Below are 22,717 nucleotides of genomic sequence, written 5' to 3'. Positions count from 1 at the left end.
GCAGGGCAAGTTAAGTGGCTGTGGCTGCCTGTCACTGCTGATTAATATGTAGACCAGAGGTCGCACAATTTTTTTTCCAGAAGAGTAAAAATACTCCTCTTTACAATTTTGAGGAGTATTTTTAGCCGAGGAGGAGTACAAATTTTGCGGTAATTCACATATATAATGCATAGGCCCACATAACGTTATGAGGTGGATATTTCTGCCATTGCTAGTCTCCCTGCAGAAATAAATGTAGACAATTTTACATTTATCCAACATCATACACTAAACATAAGACCACTCCTGCCATACACAGCGCCCACCTGACGTTGCCATACACTGCGCCCACCTGACTCTGCCATACACAGCGCCTGCCTGACGCTGCCATAAACAGTGCCCTCCTGATGCTGCCATACACTGCGCCCACCTGATGCTTCCATACACAGCGCCAGCATGACGCTGCCATACACAAAGTACTTCTGCATTCTCCACCAGCACATCCTGTGCTCCTGTAACTCCTCCCACACATATGGCTGATCACATGACTGTGATATCCTGTAACCACAAAGTACTGTTTAGTCCAGTCTCTGGAACTGCTCCTGGTGAGAGAGATGTCTGTTAGGGGGGGGGGGATTCTTGGGAGAGGGGCGGGGCTTCAACTAAGCAGGGGCCCACCGAGGATTTTCCCGGCTCCCCGGTGGGCCAGTCCGAGCCTGGAATGAATACCTATGGGAAGTCCTGATGCATTGACACTAATTATATCACCTGTCCAATACTAAGGAAATCCTGAAAACATGACCGGTAGGTGGGCCTGAGAGCTGGAGTCGACGAACACTGACAATACGCATTCAGTAGCTGGCAGCAGAACAGTCCTACTGCTGAAAACTATTCCTCCTGACTCCCAATACACATGTTTGAATAGGGAAACTGGAGTAACCTGACTAAAAATTTTCTCCTTAATAGTGTGAACAAATATTGACTGTACATCATATATGCATTAGATGGTTAGCTGGTCCCACCAAAATCATAGAGTTTAGCCAACCTTACCCTACTGTGTATGTCCAATTCAACATGTGGCCAATGGCTCCTATTGTAGATCAGCTGGAAATGTGAAATTTCCAAGAGGACTTTGGAATGATGCAATAGCTGATCATTTAAATGACTCTAAATTGGAGTTTTTTCTTCAAATATGGTCAGTAATGTCAAGAAACATGGGAGAGCAATTTAACCTTACGTACATAGCAAATCATTAAGACTGTGCGATATTAGTGTCTGACTTTGCTCCAATACATGTAATTTTCTAAGCTAATTCCCTGACTATAGGTAGTGGGATTATACTGCACACTCTGTACTATACTTAGTTACAGTCACTAAGCTTATTACGCAGTTTATCATACAAATTAAGATGTTAACGAGATAATAGGTATTGCAGTTGAATTCATGGGATCCTGTTTTGTTTGACATTTGCCCAGAAAAAAGCCCTCGAGAGATAATTCATTTAAGCAAATCATATCAATTAAGAAGAACACTGCTTGATTCACTTCACAAAGTTAAGGGCTATTTCTTGGTCAGGTTGCGAAAGTGCAAGATGGGAGCAGGGAAGCGGAAATAAGTCTGGTTCAGCATGGTTAGGAACTATAACAGGAATCTATAAAATGTGTATGGATTCCCAATTTTACTAAATTAGACATTTTCAATTATTTATGTAGACATTGCTTTATGAACCTTTTAAAGTATGCCCAATACCTAAAATGTTTGGGGCTAAAGAGTGAAGGTAGGGCTACACAGTCAGGTTTTCTGATGCAGTTTTGGAACATAAAACCAGGAGTGAATTTAAAAAAAGGAGAATTCATATCTATCTGTCCTTCATACTTTCTCCCCTTTTGCCATCCAGTCCTGGTTTTAGCTTCCAAAACTGCATCAGGGAATTTTACCATCTACCCTGACTGTATTGCTCCATTGTTTCAAAGTTGCATTGGTTTTGAGGCATGGAGAGGTACGTTCATACACCTGATGGGCATGAGACTTAAGTTGAGGGAAATCTCACTTAAATGGGTTGTGCCAAGTATTTACATTATTCCTTATCCATGGGATAGGCGATACTTAGCTAAATGCTGGGGGTCTGACCTCTGGGACCCTCACAAGTCATGAGAACACAGTACTGTTCCCCCTTTACGTTGGAGTGGCAGGTCATGCATATGCACTGTCTTTCTTTATGGGAGAGCCATAGATTGCTAGATAGCTGAGTAATGTGCTTGGCTATCTCCGGAGCTCCCATAGAGAATGAATGGAGTGTCAGTGAGCATGCACAACCTGAAACTTCATTATAACAGGGAAACAAGATCCCTGCTCTCTTGAATGGGGGGAGGGGGGGATCCCAGAGGTCAGACCTTCAGTGATCAGCTAGTTATCCTCTATCGTTTGGATAGATGATACCTTAAAGACTTGGCACATACCCTTTAAGATAAACGAATGGCCCCTAATGTATGCAACTCTATATCATTCAGTTGGATATGTACAATAGTTCTTTGAATACCACAAAAAAGTATGACTATATTTTCAAAACAGGTCAAAAAACATACTAATAGAGGGCAGATGAATGACAACAGGGAAGACTTTGAGCACATGTAGACACTTGCTTTTTGATGGGAAAATTTGACATCTAAAAATTTACCTATATACTGTGAATTATTATGTAAATGGGTGTTCATATGTAAACTAGTAAATTAGGCACTTGTGGCTCTCACTAGAGCTGAGGCATGTACTGTATATTGAAGAAAATCTTCATGGCAAGCTGACATTTTTAAGCCGATATATGAGTTAGGGCCCATTCAGATGGCCATAGTGCTTTGCGGTTCCATAAAACACGGATACCGGCAGTGTGCGTTCCACAATTTGCGGACCGTACATGGAGCAGCCATAATAGAAAATGCCTATTCTTGTCCGATTGTTCTATATTTTCCACGGAGCCTCGGAACAGAACCACGGATGCTGACAGCACATGGTGTGCTGTCCTTTATCTTTTGCGGCCCCATTGAAATGAATGGGTCTGCATCTGTTCCGCAAAATTATTCTGTATTGTCACACACCTGTTCCGTATTGTCATACTGTCTAGGAAGAGGCCTAAAAGCTCACGAAGCGCCATAGGCTCTTCATACAGCTGATTGGTAAGGGTGCCAGGAGTTGAACCCCCACCAATCTGATATTGATGACCTATCTTGAGGATAGACTACCAATGTACTGTATAAATCCCCCCAAAAAAACCTTCAGTCAGGTACTGCTATGGCCATTTATTTAGTATATTTTAGGCTAAAACATGTTTTTACAATTTTCACATTTGTCTCCTGCAGTTCCTAGGCTTTATACTAGTAGCAGCTGCAGAATGCTCTTCTGTGATAAGTCTAGCAGACTGGCTGTGTGATGGGTCAGTCCCCCTCCATCCTTCTCCTCTCCTCTCTTCTCTTATCTTCTAATCTGATTTATTCCCAAATCAAAGTTCAACTTCAATTTAGGCATAAATTTAAAAGATCATTCAGGAGAGGTCAGAAAGGAGAAACAAGCCTTCAAACAACCAATCTGAATTTATCACAGAATGAGATTGTGCCGCTGCCATATAGAAGTTGTATGAAGCCAAATGGTGCAATCCTTTTACATAAAAAATCCCAAAATAAATATAAATCAATATTTTAATGGCTGTGATGAAATGTCCTTAACCATTCATGTAAATGCTTACATTCAAATGCTCCTCTGTTTTTTTTTTTTTATAAAATGTAACGGGGGATTTCTTGGAACAAGCCTTAGAGATACAGTACTTATTTCACTTATGGCAATGGGCACGTCATGGTTATGCCATATAAATCACATGGACTGTAATTACTACAACCTCATGAATATGATTATATACACCATACTTACTGTTCTGTAGTTCTCATATTGTCTTTACTTTCTTCACAGCAATATCATGTGGGATTCCAAAGGCTCCTGTAAATGGAGGCATATTGACGACAGATTACTTAGTGGGTACAAGTGTCACTTATTTTTGCAATGATGGATTTAAGTTATCATCCAAAGAGCTAACGCAAGCTGTATGCCAGCCAGATGGCACGTGGAGCAATCATAACAAAACACCTCGCTGTGTAGGTAGGTGCCACCAAGAACTTTATACGTAAGATTTTACACTATCAACATATAACTGAAGTTAATTAGCATTGTGTTTTATAAATCTGCAGCACGCGAGACAGACACTTATGGCATTATCAGTTTTTATTTCTCACTTTGAGAACATTTGTAATTGTGACACCCATCACTTTCACTGTTGAGTATAATTTTAGGCTCTGGGTTTCTAGTATTTTTAACAAAAAGAAGACCAGAGTCTGTAGCTCTCGTCTGGAAATTCTGTATAGGTAATCATCTGATCGGTGGGTGTCCGACACTCGGGACCTATGCCGATCAGGTGTTTGAGAAGGCACCGGCGCTCCTATGAGCAGCGCTGCCTTTTTACATCTTACCAAGCACAGCTCCGTACATTGTATAATGGCTATGCTTGATATCATGCTCAGTCCCATTCACTTCAATGGTGCTGAGCTGCACCTAGGCCATATGACCAATGAACATGTCATCACTGGGCTAGGAAAAGCTGAGATAAGGCTGAGATGCTACTGTGAACTCTGCTGCCTTCTCGAACAGCTTATCGGTGGGGGTTCCAGGTGTTGGACCCCCCCTCCCGATCAGATACTGATGACCTATTTTGAGGATCCATATTTGGCTTTGGTTCTGAGGTACCACTTGGAACCAAAGCTGAATTCAGGATCCAAGTTTTAAAGCTTTCCACTTTAACAATCAAATACCGAAGTTATTCAACAACGTCTTGTGTGACTTCTCAAATAACTAACTTCACCTCATCGAAGTCCATACATTTTAATGCTGTAAGGAGACAGATCTCCGTACAGCATTAATCCAAAGTTTTTGAAGCGACTTCAGATCTGTGTTCCGAAGCTCGCTTCGCTCATCACTAGTCATCAGTATTAAAATTGTGGAAAACCCCTTTAAATCAAACTAGTCATTTATGTACTTAAGCCTCTGGTCATTCTTGGTTTAAGAGTCCAGTGGGCTGTCCCGCTGAGTGATTGACAGCTATCTCTATTGACACACTCAGTCACTGAGTAGGACTGCCCACTGGACTCCTGAACCCAGAATGAGCAGAGGTTTACCTCAATAAATAACAAGTTTCACTGAATCCATTCCCACAAATCTACTGATCAATCTTCTCTGTAGCACCAATGCAAAATCCCAGGAATTCTATTTTACTTCTGCTAAAGTCATTATATTATGGAAATTTCCAGAAACTCCTCTTTAAGCCTTCTAATTAGGTCAGTTGATAGGTTTCTCAGGTCTCTCCAGTTTGAGTCTTCTCTTTAGTTCACAAGGCAGGTAAGAAGAAAGGATCTTTACTGCGCTAGAATGGAACCATTAATTGGATAAATGAGTTGGGTTATCTGCTTTGATTTCTGCTTAGGTCTTTCAACTGCATGAGTAATGAAGACCCAAGTATTCTTGAAAGCCTACTTTATTAGCCACTGAGATGCTGGAGGAGTCGTTGACTGATGAGATGAAATGTGATGAAAGCCCCTAAGGCTAGAACTCATTAACCTGGGATACACGTGTATACTTCCACGTTGCTAGGGAATCAGGCTGTTGTGCTTTTTATCCTGAAGTTTCTTTCTTGGTATTAACAAGTGGGACCAAGCCATTTTAGATCTAGGCCTGCATAACTGCTAAAATACCAGCCATGTGTTATCTCTACCCTATTCAATCAATATACAAGAAGAATTTGCACACTGACTTAGGCGTCAGGGGTACATCAAGAAAGTTTATTTATCTCCTATTTCCATGGGCTGGCTCAGACAACTCATTGATGTGAATGAGCATTATGTAATACCTCATTTTACCTGGTGTGGCACTGCATTGTGGAATTTAACACTTAAGGTCCTATTATATGGACCAATAATCAGGTCAATTATGGGGGATGAACTTTTAGGGTATTGATGATCACCCAATGAATGAGCAAACACTTGCTCATCGGTTTATCATGTTGTTCTGCCTGCACTAAAAAATATATAAAATTACTGTCTAAATGGCTTTCTGCTGCCCAGGAATAATAGTTTTCTATAGGGACATCCTATAGTGATTGCATGTCCCCATACAGCAGAGGTGATTGCTACATGTAAATGTACCCCTCATTTCTGTTAACAATAAGGCCATTATGGGGAAAGTTTATGCCACTCCCAATAACTGCCTGATATATCTGTCCATGCAAAAGGACCTTCAGTGCTAGATTTTCCCACAGATTACAGCTGATCTCTGGTGGTCCTGATGGGTGGGTCATGACAAACACTGCCAGGGAGGGATCTAAGCGCATGAGCAGGCTGCAGGAGCGACCTGAAGGCACCCATGGATCCCTGGATTTGCAGGAACCTTGTAGATTAGATGTTGGGGGTAGAGAGGGGACCTATATTGTGGGTAAAACAACTTTTAGACTTTCTTCCCAGAATAACTTGAGGGATAGCGTTCTCTCAACTTACAATGGGCTAAGGTTATGATATATTCAGCATACAATAGTCTTTCCTAGGCCATTATAACTAGAATCCTCATTCAGCATACAGTGCCTCAGGCAGCCCAAATCTATGGAATGTGAAATTGGCTGGAAAATCGAACTATTAGATATGGTAAAACACCTTAATTACTGAAGTGCATGCACTGATTGGCTGTCGCCCCTCTACAGTACAGTGCGGTACTAAATGTATTGCTCTTTGTGCCAGGATGAGTGCTCCTTTGGTGAGGGTGCTACCATGTTATTTTTCCCAACCAATGTGTGTACTGTACAGAACCTGAAGAAGCTCCTGTCCTCAGTATAGACAGTGATTTACAGCTTTCAGCAGCCATGTCTGACTTGCTTTAGCTTTGTTAGTTATCTGCAGATTTGGTCATTTTGTACTATTTTGGGTTAACATTTTGGGATTGACTATTTTTGGGTTGACATTTTTAGATCGTTGGATCCAGTCGCTAGCCTTTCATGGCATAACGGTCTCAAGTTACAATAGTTTTAAAATGCATCTCAAAACCCATTTTAATATTGAAACCAAAAGGGGTTGTCCACTATTTTACAAGTGATGATCCATCCTCAGGATAGGACATCACTATCTGATCCGACGGGGCTCGGACACCCTGCCGATCAGCTATTCAGCAGTAGCTCAGGCACCGGAAGTCAATCCTGGAACTACACAGCTCTTTCTGTTGTGCAGTGGACTATGCTGATTGCTAAAATGAATAAGAGCACCTCTGCAGTAACCAGCTCTAACCACTTCACAACGCACGAAGCTGTATAGTTATAGTGTCAACTTTCGGTGCTAGAGCTTCTGCAGAACAGCTGATTGGCAGGGGTGTGGGGTGTCAGACTTCCGACGATCAGATATTGATGGCCTATCCTAAGGAATGGACAACCCATTTTAGGGACTAGTGTACTTTACAAAATATCCTAGTTATAATTCCTAATTTCCATTTAAAGGAGACATTCTTTTTCCGTTATTAGACTAAATTTTAACATTTTTTATTCAATTTATCTACTAGACATATTCATTTATGCAATTGTATATGTTCTAATATTATAAAACTCAATTATTCTTCTTTAAAGTTGTGACTTGTCCAAGCATAAATTCTTTTACCTTGGAACACGGGAGATGGCGCATTGTCAATGGATCCCACTATGAATACAAGACAAAAGTCGTCTTCAGCTGTGATCCAGGATACTTCCGTCTGGGACCAGCGTCTATTCAGTGCCTTGCCAATGGGACATGGAGCTGGAGAAACGAGAGACCACGCTGCCAAAGTATGTACAGATTTTTTTTTTAGGGCCGGACATTACATAGCTTGCATTTGGAACAGTAAATGATGCATATGGGAAATTATCAAATAGGAAGTTGTTTTTTTTAAATTTGGAAAAATGATGCCAAAACATATGTTATTAGAAATCGTATAGATCCTTGCTTGGTGCTCAGCTCACGTTTCATGTGTGGTATTTGAGTTTGATAATGTTGCCTTTGAAGCTAGCAGGCTCATTCTGAATTCTATTGCCGACCCTCTTGCCCTTGGGAAGTCCCTAGAAACAGCTTCAACGGTGTCTGCTTTTCAGAAGTCAGCACACGGCTGTCAAATTCTACACAATATACATAGCATATGAAGTAGTTACAGTATGTAGATGATTTTTTGGATGGTACACGGATATTTTATTGCTATTGTTTGTTTCTCACTAGACCTTAGAAATATTAAAATATTGATCATGATTAGAGATTAGCGTATCGAAGCTGACAAAGTGGAATTCGATCCGAATTTCAGGAATTCGCACCGATTCTCACGCTTCATGGTACCGAATCACATTTTTTCCTTAAATAGCTGCTGCACATGTTAGGGTATGGAGCAAGTAACTCTGGGAACGAGAAATCACCCACAATGCCATGCATGCAGCCAATCAGCAGACAGACAGCCCTGTGATGTCACAGCCCTAAAAATAGCCTCAGCCATCTTGGATTCAGCCATTTTCCTGTGTATTTAGTGCAGGGAGAGACGTCAGCAGGCGCTAGGGACAGTGCTAGGAAAGACTTCATTGTGCTGAAAAAACAATTTTCAAGTGTAGGGAAATGATAGGGAGGAACGATTCCAAAGTATTGAAGCAGAACAGGGGAGTTTAGAGCCATGGTAATAGGAACAATCCTATTACACCTTGCTGCACTGACTGCGGTTCCAAATTGCCATTATACTGCTGCTAATTTCAGGTTTGCAATAGATGATACCTCTGTAATTTCAGCAAACCGTTCTAGTTATTGGGGTCTTATTAGCCCTTATGCGGTGCAGTTATATACATATGTTCTAAAGCCTTTTTTTGTTGTGTATTAGTGGGGAAAAAAGGACTTATTACTTGTTGTGTGTTGTAGTGAGAAAATGACAGCCCTTTTTTTGCGAGTATTAGTGGCAAAAAAATAAAAAATTGCCGTTCACGACCACAGTTATATGTTCTAAAGCCTTTTTTTTGGCGAGTATTAGTGGGGGGGGAAAGGGGCTTATTAGCCGTTGTGCAGTGAAGTGAGAAAATTTCAACCCTTTTTAGTGTGTACTACTGGCAAAAAAAAATATTATTTGCCATTCATGGCCGCAGTTATATGTTCTAAAGCCTCTTTTTGGCGCGCATTAGTGGGGCAAAAGAAAAAGGGCTTATTAGTAGTGATGAGCGGCATAGGCAATATTCAAATTCACGATATGTCGCACATTTTTAGGCGAATATTCGCCATATATTCGCAAGTTCGAGAATTTGTGATCTCCAGTCATTATTTAATTGAAAATCAGCAATATAATATATTCTCGATAAAAATTAGCGATTAGAATATTCGTGATCAACACTAAGAGGTAGGAAACTTTCCTATTGTTTGCTAGGGATGTTGCTAAATGCTGATATTCGCGATAAATTCGCGATTAGAATATCATGAATATATAGCACTATATTCTAAATATTTACGAAGTCTCAAAGTGGCGATATTCGTGATTAAATTTAGTGATTTGAATATTCACGCTCAACACTAATTACAATGCCTGGACACAAAATAAGGGACGAGGTAACAGCAAAGGCCACACAGATCCACATCGCAAACCTAACAAGCTCTTTATAATGCATGCTGAATTAGAGGTCGGATGGAGCCCCAGTTTAATCCCTTAAGGCCTCTTTCACACGGGCGTTGCGGAAAAATGTGCGGGTGCGTTGCGGGAACACCCGCGATTTTTCCGCGCGAGTGCAAAACATTGTAATGCGTTTTGCACTCGCGTGAGAAAAATCGCGCGTGTTTGGTACCCAAACCCGAACTTCTTCACAGAAGTTCGGGCTTGGGATCGGTGTTCTGTAAATAGTATTATTTTCCCTTATAACATGGTTATAAGGGAAAATAATAGCATTCTGAATACAGAATGCTAAGTAAAACAGGGCTGGAGGGGGTTAAAAAAAATAAAAAATCATTTAACTCACCTTTATCCACTTGCTCGCGATGCCGGGCATCTCCGTCTGACTCTTTTACTGTATAGGACCTGTGGAGAGCGTTAACTATAGTTTAAGGACCTGGGATGACGTCACTATGGTCATCACATGGTACGTCACATGATCTTTTACCATGGTGAATCACCATGGTAAAAGATCATGTGACGTACCATGTGATGACCAGAGTGACGTCATCCCAGGTCCTTAAACTATAGTTAATGCTCTCCACAGGTCCTATACAGTAAAAGAGTCAGACGGAGATGCCGACATCGCGAGCAAGTGGATAAAGGTGAGTTAAATGACTTTTTATTTTTTTTAACCCCCTCCAGCCCTGTTTTACTTAGCATTCTGTATTCAGAATGCTATTATTTTCCCTTATAACCATGTTATAAGGGAAAATAATAAGGTTCGGGTCTCCATCCCGATCGTCTCCTAGCAACCGTGCGTGAAAATCGCACCGCATCCGCACTTGCTAGCGGATGCTTGCGATTTTCACGCAACCCCATTCATTTCTATGGGGCCTGCGTTACGTGAAAAACGCACAAAGAGGAGCATGCTGCGATTTTCACGCAACGCAAAAGTGATGCGTGAAAATCACCGCTCGTGTGCACAGCCCCATAGAAATGAATGGGTCAGTATTCAGTGCGGGTGCAATGCGTTCACCTCCCGCATCGCATCCGCGCGGAATACTCGCTCGTGTGAAAGGGGCCTTACACTTCTACAACCCAGGTAACATTGTGCTGATTAGAGACAAACAAACCTATTAGCATATTCAGAGATTCGTTTCGAATCTCCGATATTTTAGGCACCGAATCAAACCCGCATGAATGAATCGCACAAATCTTGTAAAACAGCGCCGAAAGCATAAGCAATCAATAGTGTTCTGTCACCCCCAGGCAGGAGAAAATTGCAGTCAGTTGCGGCCAAGCAATAACCGCAGTTTGCGGAGGCAACGATAAAAGTAGATACAGATACACCTGACACTGTATGAGACCGAGGGAATGGGTGAGGGAAAATTAACAAAACATGATAAGCGTTTTTCATTAAAAAAATCTGTGTTTTAGAGGACTAGAGGGGGGTTATATACCAATATACCAATTTCCAGGGCAATTGGAGCAACTTTGGACAGAAGGAATAGATTCATACCTGAACCAAACTTTTTGAAAAATTTGTCGAATCCGAAACAAACCAAATCTTGGAAAATTTGCTCATCTCTAGTGCTGATGTATAACATGCAACATTGTATCTTTTTTTTTGTCCAGTTACGTCATGTGGAGAACTTCCTGTGCCACCCAATGGAAAGAAGATTGGGACACAAACAACATTCGGATCCACAGCAATATTCACGTGTGATTCTGGGTACATGCTGGTGGGGTCAGTTGTGAGAGAGTGCTTGTCTTCTGGACTTTGGAGCGGCACTGAGACAAGATGTTTAGGTAAAATTTCTGGAGTTTTCATTTCACAATTTCACAAAGAGTATCTGGAGTCAGGTGTCTACCTATGGGGAGGGGGGGAGGGAAAAAGTTGCAGAAGAACCTGGAGTCTAATTGGGCTGAAAAAGCCATCTGGCACATAGGAGGATCTTAGCGTTATAAATGAAGAGTGATAGGGAGGGGGCCATTACTGATTTTGCATTGAATCTAAGAGCTTCAAATAACATGTTTGGCTGGATTTGAATATAGTTTAGACTATTTTCACATCGGAAAGGCAGCATTTCTGCTGAAAAGATGTCAGATCCTAGTATAGTGAATAGAGATCTGGCACGGTAAGGGGGTATCCAGCTATGCCCGATACAGTTACTCAGTCTGTTCCTCTGCCGGAATAGACTGCCAGATTACATTTAGCGCAGATGTGAACCTGCCCATAGTGTTCATACAAATAAAGGTGTTCCATTTTTTAGATATTTAAAGAGCACCTATCAGTAGGATCAAACCTATTTAACCGCCAATTAAGGCTTCATTCAGTGCCATGGGGTGTGGCCTAGACCCTTGGTGCACCACAGTTTCTCAGCTTTTCAGTGATAACCAAATCCTTTAGTGCATTGAAGTCCTCATTTGCATAAAGATTAAGGGGCACATTTATTAAGACCGGCATTTTAGACGCCAGTCTTAATAAAGCCCTTTAGCTGGTGATGGATCCGCCAAAGTTATGAAGAGGCCCCCGGCCTCTCCATAACTTCAGCGCATCCAGCGCCAGTTTCCAAATATAAGACCACTTTCTTGCTGTCTTATATTTAGACCATTTTCTATGCCTGATACAAGCGTAGAAAATAGTAAATAAATTCCCCGTCCAAACCACGCCCACTTATTTAGACCTGGCATGAATGGGGAGAATTCGCAGGCTGCGGCTCAACTAGCGGCGCTGCTCCTGAAATACGCCTAATTTAGGTGTATTTCTGAATGATAAATGACCCCCTTAGGGCTCTTTCACACTAGCAGATACCGTGAGGGTAATCTGCTGCGTGAAAGAAAGCCAAGCCCCATTTCGGACAGCAGAGACACGGAGCATTAACATGATTGATAATGCTCTTTGCCTCTCTGTGATCTTTTTACCACAAAATTACAGTAAGATAAAGTTGTCACTGATTTTGTAGTAAAAAGGTCACAGAGAGACAAACAGCATTATCAATCATGTTAATGCTCCGTGTCTCTGTTGTCCGGGAAGGGGCTTGGCTCTCTTTCACGCAGCCGATTCCACGCACGGGATCCGCTCGTGTGAAAGAGCACTAAAAGTAATTTCTTTTGTTTCAAAAATGCTATTATTGTGTAAAACTTAAATAAATAAGAAAAAGTATACATATTAGGTATTGCCATGTCAGTAACGATCTGCTCTATAAAAATATCACATAACCTAACCCCTCAGGTGAACGCTGGAAAAATAAAACGGTGCCAAAATCACCAATTTTTTTGTCACCTTGCCTCATAAAGTGTAATAATAAATGATCAAAAAAATCATCTGTACCCAAAAATGGTACCAATAAAAACGTCAACTCTTCCTGCAAAAAACGGGGACACAAATTTTTATTTTTTTTCATAAATGCTTTATTATGTAAAACTGAAACAAACAAACAAAGACAGTAGACATATTTGATATTATTGCATCCGTAACAACCTGCTCTATAAAATTAGCACATGATCTACTCTGTCAGATGAATGTTGTAAAAAATAAAAAATAAAAACGGTATCAAAACAGACATTTTTTGGTTACCTTGCCTCACAAAAAACATAATATAGAGCAATTAAAAATCATATGTACCCAAAAATAGTATCAATAAAAAAACTGGCACCTTATCCCCTATTTTCCAAAATGGGGTAACTTTTTGGGAGTTTCTACTGTTGCATCTGTGGGGCTTAAAATGGGATAAAAATACAGTTCAGCAAAATCTGCCTTCTAAAAACCATATGGCGTTCCTTTCCTTCTGCGCCCTGCCATGTGCCCTTACATTAGTTTATGACCACATGTGGGGTGTTTCTGTAAACCGCAGAATCAGGGTAATAAATATAGATTTTTTTTTTGGGCTGTGAACCCTCGATGTGTTAAAGAAAAATTTTTTTTATTAAAATGAAAAATCTGCCAAAAAAGTAAAATTTGTTAATTTCATCTCCATTTTCCTTTAATTCTTGTGGAACACCTAAAGGGTTAACAAAGTTTGTAAAATAAGTTTTGAGTAGCTTGAGGGGTGTAGTATTTACAATGGGGTCATTTATGGGGGGTTCTACTATGTAAACCCCACAAAGTGACTTCAGACCTGAACTGGTCCTTAAAAAGTGGGTTTTGGAAATTTTCTTACAAATTTTACGAATTGCTTTTAAAATTCTAAGCCTTCAAAAGTTCTAAAAAAATAAAATGACATTTACAAAATGATGCCAACATAAAGTAGACATATGGGGAATGTTAAGTAATAAATATTTTATGAGGTATCACTTTCTGTTTTAATAGCAGAGAAATAGAATTTTAGAAAATTGCTAATTTTAAAAAAATTTGGGTAAATTTGGGATTTTTTCATAAATAAAGGTGTAATATATTGACTCAAATTTATGACTATCATGAAGTACAATGTGTCACGAGAAAACATTCTCAGAATGGCTTGGATAAATAAAAGTGTTCTAAAGTTATTATCACATAAAATGACACATGTTGGATTTTCAAAAAAATTGCCTGGGCAAGAAGGTATAAATTGGCCCGGGATTTTTTTATTTTATTATTATTATTATTATTATTATTATTATTATTATTATTATGATTAGTAGTAGTATTACTATTATTATTATTAGTAGTAGTCGTAGTAGTAGTAGAAATAGTATTATTATTATTATTATTATTACTTTGCTTTATAGGTGCTTTATAGGTGCTCATACACCTTCCACACACATTTAGGACTCATGCACACGACCGTTGTGTGTTTTGCGGTCCGCAAATTGCGAATCTGCAAAACACGGATGGCGTCCATGTGCGTTCCGCAATTTGAGGAACGGCGCGGACAGCCATTGATATAACTTCCTATTCTTGTCAGCAAAACGGACTAGAATAGGACAGGTTATATATTTTTTTTTGCAGACCACGGAGTGGTCAATGGGGCCGCAGGGCTGTCCGCATCTTTTACGGCCCCATTGAAGTGAATGGGTCCGCATCCAAGCCGCAAATACTGTGGCTCGGATTCGGACCAAAACAACGGTCGTGTGCATGAGGCCTTATCCATATGCTTAACTGCTTCACTCTGCTGACCGGTCTTCTGTTTACTATGGGCCGAGGGGAATAAGCTGTGGCAGTGACTTACAGGATGGGCTCATTCAGACGGCCGTATGCTGTCTGCAAAAATGTGGATCCGTTTTTTTCCAGACAGTTCAGGTTGTCCGCAAAAAAAAGATTTCATTCTGCATTTTTGCAGACCCATAGACTTCAATAGGGCCACATCCTGATTTTCACTGACAAGTATAGGACATGTTTTATTTGTTTTGCGGGGCCGTGGAATAGTAGAAAAGATGTGGACAGCTCACGGTTTGCTATCTGCATCTTTTCGGGCCCCATAGAAGTGAATAGTTCCTCACCTAATCCGAACATTTGCGGATCAGATGTGGAAAGCAACACACGCCCGTTTGAATAAGCCCTATCTCCCATGGCTACAAAGGATTGGGCAGACTGACATTCAACATGCCAGATCTTATTTTCCCTGACATCAAGGGAAGGTTGAGATACCCTTGTACACATGACAAGCAAAGTCTGCAGTTTGGCCTATCCTCTATTGTATGTTAGCGCCTTATGTAATATATACCTTATATTTTTGGCATTGCAGCTGGTCACTGTGGAACTCCTGAATTCATTGTGAATGGTCAGGTGATTGGAGAGAATTATGGGTACAGAGATACCGTCGTCTATCAGTGCAATCCCGGTTTTCGCTTGATCGGCTCATCAGTAAGAATTTGCCAACAAGATCACAACTGGTCTGGTCAACTGCCATCTTGTGTGCGTAAGTAGTCATCTTGTGACTTCATAATTTCCATTCTGTTCTATGCCTGGATAAGAACGGCATTATACATGAAGAGTTGTCCCCTAGTATAAGAAAAGACAAGAACCGAGTCACAAAGAATTTTCTATCACGGTGACATTAATTTTTTGTGTTACATTGAAAGTTTGTGGTTCTTGGCTTGAAGTGCACAATTGGGGACATTTATCAATAATGGCATCATTTGTGCCACAAAAAATGCTAACAGTACAAATCAAAAGTGGGGAAATGTTTCACATCATATGTAAAAAACAGCGCATGCCACTTTTAAAATGTGATTTTTAAAAAAATATAAACTTGATTATCCGCTATTTCTCTCGATTTGCAACATTTTAACATAAATACCACTAAAATGAGGCTTTTTTTAAACCGAAATATGCCATTTTAGCCAACCCTGCCAGAACACACTTACGACTTTTGAAACATATTTGTTACTTTTGAAGCATATTTGCAACATTCCTACTGGTAACTTATGACTTTTGTCTCAGACTCGGCACGTTTTTTTTTTAGGACAATTTTCTGACAAAACCCTGTTGTTTAGCTCATTGTTCCCACCAAGAGTTAGCTTTCTTTTCATAAATGTGACTTTTTTTTACAAAACACCACCAGATAAGCTGTCTTAAATGTCAGCAACAATTTTAGCCATAATAGGATGATAAATAAGGTGTAATATGCACCAATTTAATAGCCCCGCCCACGTTGACATTTATAACTCATATCTGGCTTGCTTGGTTCTTTATGGTGAAAATTCTGGAAAAAACTGTTTACATATTTGGAGCAACTCAAACGCTATTCTTTTTGGCGTATTTTACGCCATAATTCTGATGCAACATGCTCAGTAAATGTCCCCCAATAACTCCTCTACAGACCCTGATTCCTAAAACTGAATGTTGTATCACGGGCTGGATGTAACATAGACCTGCGGCGCAAGCATCGGCAGAAAACTGGTGTAAAAGATGATAATTATGGCCGAGCTGTTGGCCCTGCTCCCTTCCCACCTTCGTCACACCCACTTTTTGAGAAAGTGGCGAGACAGGCGGAGGAACGCCACTTGTGCAAAAATTTTTGCGCAAGTGACGTTTAAGGAGTCGGAAAAAGAAAAATCACAAAAGTTGCGTATTTTAATGATAAATCTGCCACTATAAATCTGTACTGTAGCATAGAGAGTACTGGTCAGCTAACTGTCTGATAGGGTTGATCCTGTTGATTAAAGAAATATTCAATGTACCGAGGGGCACATTGGGCTACCTTAGCTCCTCCAAGTTCCAGCGCTGGTCACGCCCCTCGGTGCACTGACACCCCCATTTGCCTAAAGAATAAAAGTCTTATTTTTTTTCTTGGGAACATAGCAACCGCTTTTCACAAGATAGGTATTATTTAATCAGCAGGATCAACCCTACCAGATCACATGCCAGGTTTCATAGGGCTTTCCTGCTAACAGGTTCTCTTTAAGTCCATGTGCCTTTGATCTCATCCATAGACTTATGGCTCATGCACACGTGCCGGCCGGGTCCGCTCTGTGCGCAGTGAACTGCAGTACGACCCCATTCACTTAAATGAGGCTATACTGAAGTTCCCTTGCGCACCCAGCGGCTAGGAGTACCTCTGCAAAGGGAAATCCTGCTTTTTCTTCATTCACTTTGGGACCCTGTTCTTGAGATAGGAGTGGGTCTCAGAGGTGGGAATCACACCTACTGGACATTTATTACATATCCTATTCATATGGAAATAAAAAAAAATACAAAGTTAGACCAGCACCTCCAAACAAAGTGAAAAAGGGGGGGGGGGGGATCAGGTGCATGCAACCATGGCTGCAATCTAAAAGCAAACTTTAAGGACTACAGGTAATATCACCAAACAAAAGGTGCTAGACCCAAACTGCCATATAATAAAACTACCCTCTTTATTGAAAATTCATATTAAAACAAAATAAAGCCACAGAAAATACAGAAAAAAACTGAAGAACAAGGTGAAAACCAGGGATATCAGGTGAACGCCACCATGGATGCAATGGAAAAGCAAATAATGACTATAAGTAGCAGCACGCTGCCATGCACAAAGACACATGCAAAGATCAGAAACACAAATAAATGGAAATTGCATTACAGCAATACTTACTATATGAAAATAAAATGACCATGCAACTGAACAGTCGATTTTCACATTGTTTGGAAGTGCTGACCAAAATTATTATTTTTTGCATTGGACATTTAATGGAATGGCTACCCCAGTTTGGACCTTGCACTCCTCCCCACCTTCCCAGGACTTCTAATCAGATTATAATGGAGCTGGATTTTACATTTCCCTGAATTTTGTAGGCCAAAAGCCCAGGAAAGGCAGGTCTTTTAGTGTAGGTCCCATCTGTTGGAAGCCACCTTGTTTCTGAAAATTAAATTAGATGGGCCCGAGAGCTTTCCATATAGTAAGTATAACTGTAATGCAATTTACATTTAGGGCTCGTGCACACAGCCTTAGTTTTGGTCCGCATATGATCCACGTTTTTGGGGGATCGCATGTGGACTCATTCATCTTAATGGGGCTGCAAAAGATGCGGACAGGGCACCCCGTGTGCTGTCCGTATCGGCAAGTCCGTTCCACTGCCCTGAAGAAAGCAGAATATGTTCTATTCTTGTCCATTTTGCGGAGAAGGACAGGACATTTCTGCAGAAGTAAAAAAAAAATGGTGGCATGCACTCGGACAGTATCCGAGTGCAAAACACTTACGGCTGTGTGAACGAGCCATAATTCAGGACAGAACGGATCCTGCGGAGTGAGAGACGTGTTCTGTAGCCACTCTGAAATGTGTTTGCATACGCCTTGTGCTGCTATTTGTAGTCCTTGTTTGCTATATCCTGCTCATGTGCCGTAAATGTCCACGATGGCAGTATGCCTTTAACAAACAGGAAAACGCTGAAAATTCTCTGACTAAATGAGCCGTAAGGATGTTTAAATTGCATATATCATTATAATCTAACATCTAATGTGCTACAGTGTTTTTATTAATGCTTAGATCCATGTACATCGCAACACAATTGCCACATTGCATGGTTACAAATGGGTAGGCGTGATCAGAATTCAGTGCAAACGGCATGAAAAATGCGAAACAGCGTGAAACGTATCTGCAGCCCTACAGCGAGCACCAGGGACTCATTTGATTGTCCTATCTCGCCCTTGGTGTATATCTCTCTTCTTTAGATCATAAAATTGTCACCTGCTCTATAATTTAGACTAGGTCTCTTCATCGAGGTTCATTTTTTAAGTCTGTAGCTCCTCGCTATCAAGCACCAAGAAACTGCCTGCAATTTTACCTCCAGAAAATCCTCTTAATACTGTTTGTCAATGGAGAAATAATTTGGATACATCCGAAGAGGTTCTCTTTCTGTCCAGTGCTCATTAGAATAATATATGATTATGTTACCAGGTAGTGTGTTAGGATTGTGAAGATCTACTGTATCTAGATGTAGAATTGTCAGTCGAGCAGATAATCAGTTTTTCATTTTATTTGAGTTTCTCTTGAGATATTCAGCCACTACAGTACAACAGCTGTCTCATGAAAGCATTCATGAGGACAGATTCTGAGAAGGCCATTCACCCAATAAATCTTCACTGACACTGATCGCTGTCAGCCAAAAAAAAAAAAAACTTCTCAACAATGTTAGTTCTGTATTTCAGTGCTAAAAATGTATGAAAAATAAAAAATAATAAAATCAGGCGAAAAGTCCAGATTTTTTTTTAAAAAAAAGTAAAACAACAATAGATTATTTTTGAGTTTTTAATTAATTATCATTTATTTTAAAGTACCATTACAATGGGTTGTCAACAATTCTTATGTAACCTGTGACCAAGTTTAAAAAAAAAAACACTTGTTCTCAGTCCCACTCTTAATGCACTGCCGTCCTGTTCCTGGCTGCTTCCGATCCCTGCCGGACCAAAATTGGTTTGGTCCTGTAACCTCTGCAGCCAATCACTGGCTTCAGCAGTCACGTGTGCCAGAGAGGCATCAGCATCACGTCACTAGTAGAGTTGATCGGACACCTGGAAGTTCGGGTTCAACGGGTTCGGACGAAATTCGCAAAAATGTTCGAGTTTGGGACACGAACTTGACACTGAAACCGAAAACCATTGAAGTCAATGGGGACCCGAACTTTGGAGCACTAAAATGGCTCTAATAAAGTCATGGAAAGGGCTAGAGGGATGCAAATGGCATCAAAATGTGGTTAAGAACATGGCAAGTGCTCTGCTGGGTGAGGCCGGTATACATGTCTATTCTGCACACGGTACGGACAAGTCCTGAGGAATCCATGCCTGGTTCATTTTAATGAACGTTAGCTTGTCCACATTGGCTGTGGACAGGCGGCTGCGCTTGTCTGTGATGACGCTCCCTGCCATGCTAAACACACGTTCAGATAATACACTGGCTGCAGGGCAGGCCAGCACCTCCAAGGCGTAAAGGGCAAGCTCAGGCCATGTGCCCAATTTGGAGACCCAGAAGTTGAAGGGGGCAGACCCGTCATTCAGTACGTGTAGGCGTGTGCACACATACTGCTCCACCATGTTGATGAAATGCTGCCTCCTGCTAAGACGTTCCATAACAGCTGGTGGTGCTGGTTGTTGTGGCGTGTTGACAAAACTTTTCCACATTTCGGCCATGCTAACCCTGCCTTCTGATGTGCTGGTGGTGCCCCAGCTGCATTGGCAACCTCCTCCTCAGCCTTTGCCTTGTGCTTCCACTGTGCCCCCGCTGTCAGGCGGGAATGCCACCAGCGTGCGCTTGTGCTCGCGCATCTTCCGATCAGTAACAGACGTTTTTACTAAATTTAGTTCCCTGTCAGCAATGAAGAGCAGGGTTTTTTCCACTGGCAAAAATGGGTTAATGTCAACCATCAATGTAACAGACAAATTTTTTAAATTTAGGTATCTGTCACCTATGCAGAGCAGGGGTTTATTCACAGCAAAAATGGTAAAATGTCACCCAAGAAGGTCTTGCCATGTCCTCATCCTGAAACATAAGTGCTTGGGCATCAGTGCACTCGATCTTTTCCACTTCTGGGCTATGTGGATGGCCCTGGGAAACCCTGTCACCAGAGTCATCAAAAACCATAAGAGACTGCTGCATGACTTGGGGCTCAGACTGTTTGCTTGATTTGCAAGAGGGTGATTTGAAAGACTGATGGCCATGGGCTGTAGGTGCCAACTCTGAGCTTTCAGCAGGGGACTGGGTGGGGAAAATGTGAATGAACTGGAAGCACTGTCAGCCACCCAATCTACTATCGCCTGTACTTGTTCTGGCCTCACTATTCGTAGAGCCGCATTCGGCCCTACCAAATAACTCTGAAGGTTCTGTCTTCTACTCGCACCTGAGTAAGGTGTTTCACTTGGGCATGTAGCTGGCACAGATCGACCACGTCCTCTCCCTGCAACAGGAGCTCCACCAACAGCAGCAGCCACACCTTGTTTGACGCTCTCCTCATTTTTTGCGGTCACCCACCGAAGTAACAGACGTTTTTACTAAATTAAGTTCCTTGTGAACAATGCAGAGCATGGTTTTTTGGATGGGAAAAATGGGTTAATGTCACCCAACAATGGAACAGATGAGTTTTTTAAACGTATTGCCGGTCTGCTATGCAGTGCAGGCAGCAAAGGTTCTTTATTGCCCAAAAAAAATGTTGGATTTAACTGTATTTCTTTAACTACCAGAAATGCAGCACAGGGCAAAAAGGTACTTTATTGCCCCCAAAAAAGTTTTTTTTTAACCCTAATAGAAACAAATAGATTTAACTAAGAATATATTTAATTCTCACAAATGAAGCACAGGGTTTTTTTAACATAAAAAATGGTGGATATGTCACCCCTACAATGGAACAGATGGATTTGCTGAATTTATGTGCTTTCCTGTCACATGTGCAGGCCTCAGAGGTACTTTACACCCAAAAATGGGAATTTGAAGCCCAAAAATGTAACAGCGGTATTTAATGGTTTTATTTGACTAACAGGAACGCAGCGTAAGCCGCAAATGTACTTTATAGCAACAAAAATTTGAATTTTTCAGCAAAAAATGTCATTGCAGTATTTGCCGGTTTTATTGGACTATCAGAAATGCAGCACAGGGCAAAAAGGTACTTTATTGCCCAAAAGATTTTTTTTTTTAACCCTAAATCAAACAGATGGATTTAACTGAGATTATATTTCAATGTAACTGCCTGCCTGTCACATATGCAGTGCATGCCTCAGATGTACTTTACAACAAAAAATTTAAATATGTCACCCCACAATGGAACAGATGGATTTAACTGATTATATTTCACTCTCAGAAATGCAGCACAGGGGTACTTTACAGAAAAAAATGGGGATATATCACCCCCTGGGTCCCTCACAGACGGTATTATTTTCCCGTCCCCTGGCACATATGCAGTGCAGGTGCACTTTAAAAATTGGTATATGTCGGCCACTGAACTGCAAGAACAGGATTAAATGATTGTCCCTGGCACATATGCAGTGCTGGTGCACTGCTGTTGCACAAAATGGCCACCGACGCCCACCTAAATAACAGATGGAATAAAACTTTTTTTTCAGTCTCACTGGTACAAAATTGTTGCATTGCACCCCCAAAACAAAAAACGCTGTAGATCGCTGACTTCACACCAAGTGCAGATATCAGAGTCTTTCCTAATCTCTCCCTCACAGCAGCAGCATCCTATCCCTACACTAGTAAGAGCAGAGTGACGTGCAGCGCTACGTGATTCCAGCTTATATAGAGGCTCGGTCACATTTGCACTTGGCCAATCACAGCCATGCCATTAGTAGGCATGGCTGTGATGGCTTCTAAGGGCACAGAGTTAAACATAGAACTTGAACCCGAACTTTTACTGAAATGCTCGGGTTTGAGTCCGGGTACAAAAACCCTAAAGTTTGGTATGAACCCGAACTTTAGAATTTGGGTTCGCTCAACCCTAGTCACTAGCAGTGATATGTTGTTCTAGCACATAGGACTAGTAAGGCCAGTGATTGGTCAAAGCGGTCATGAGACAGGGACCAGAAGCGATAGGGAAGAGGGTGGTGGTACAAGAATAGTTTGACTGCTGACAGGGAAGTGTTTTTTTTAAGTTTCGCAGGTTCCAAACATTGAGTTTGTCAACTTCTGGGCCAGACAGCTCTTT

The 22,717-nt window shown here is 41.1% G+C and overlaps 1 protein-coding gene across 1 annotated transcript in view; it reads left to right on the top strand.

Annotated features, from left to right (window-relative positions):
- Positions 1-22,717, top strand: part of CSMD3 (CUB and Sushi multiple domains 3) — a 1,177,406-nt gene that overhangs the window by 978,200 nt on the left and 176,489 nt on the right. The window contains exons 48-51 of the mRNA XM_040431881.1: positions 3,937-4,122; positions 7,673-7,867; positions 11,320-11,493; positions 15,351-15,524. Coding sequence (XP_040287815.1) covers positions 3,937-4,122; positions 7,673-7,867; positions 11,320-11,493; positions 15,351-15,524 — 729 coding nt within the window. The remainder of the gene's footprint in view (positions 1-3,936; positions 4,123-7,672; positions 7,868-11,319; positions 11,494-15,350; positions 15,525-22,717) is intronic.

This window comes from Bufo bufo, chromosome 5, assembly GCF_905171765.1.
Source record: "Bufo bufo chromosome 5, aBufBuf1.1, whole genome shotgun sequence".
NCBI classification, from domain to species: Eukaryota; Metazoa; Chordata; class Amphibia; order Anura; family Bufonidae; genus Bufo; species Bufo bufo.
Note: the sequence above shows the minus strand (reverse complement) of the source record. Positions and strands in the feature narration are given on the sequence as shown.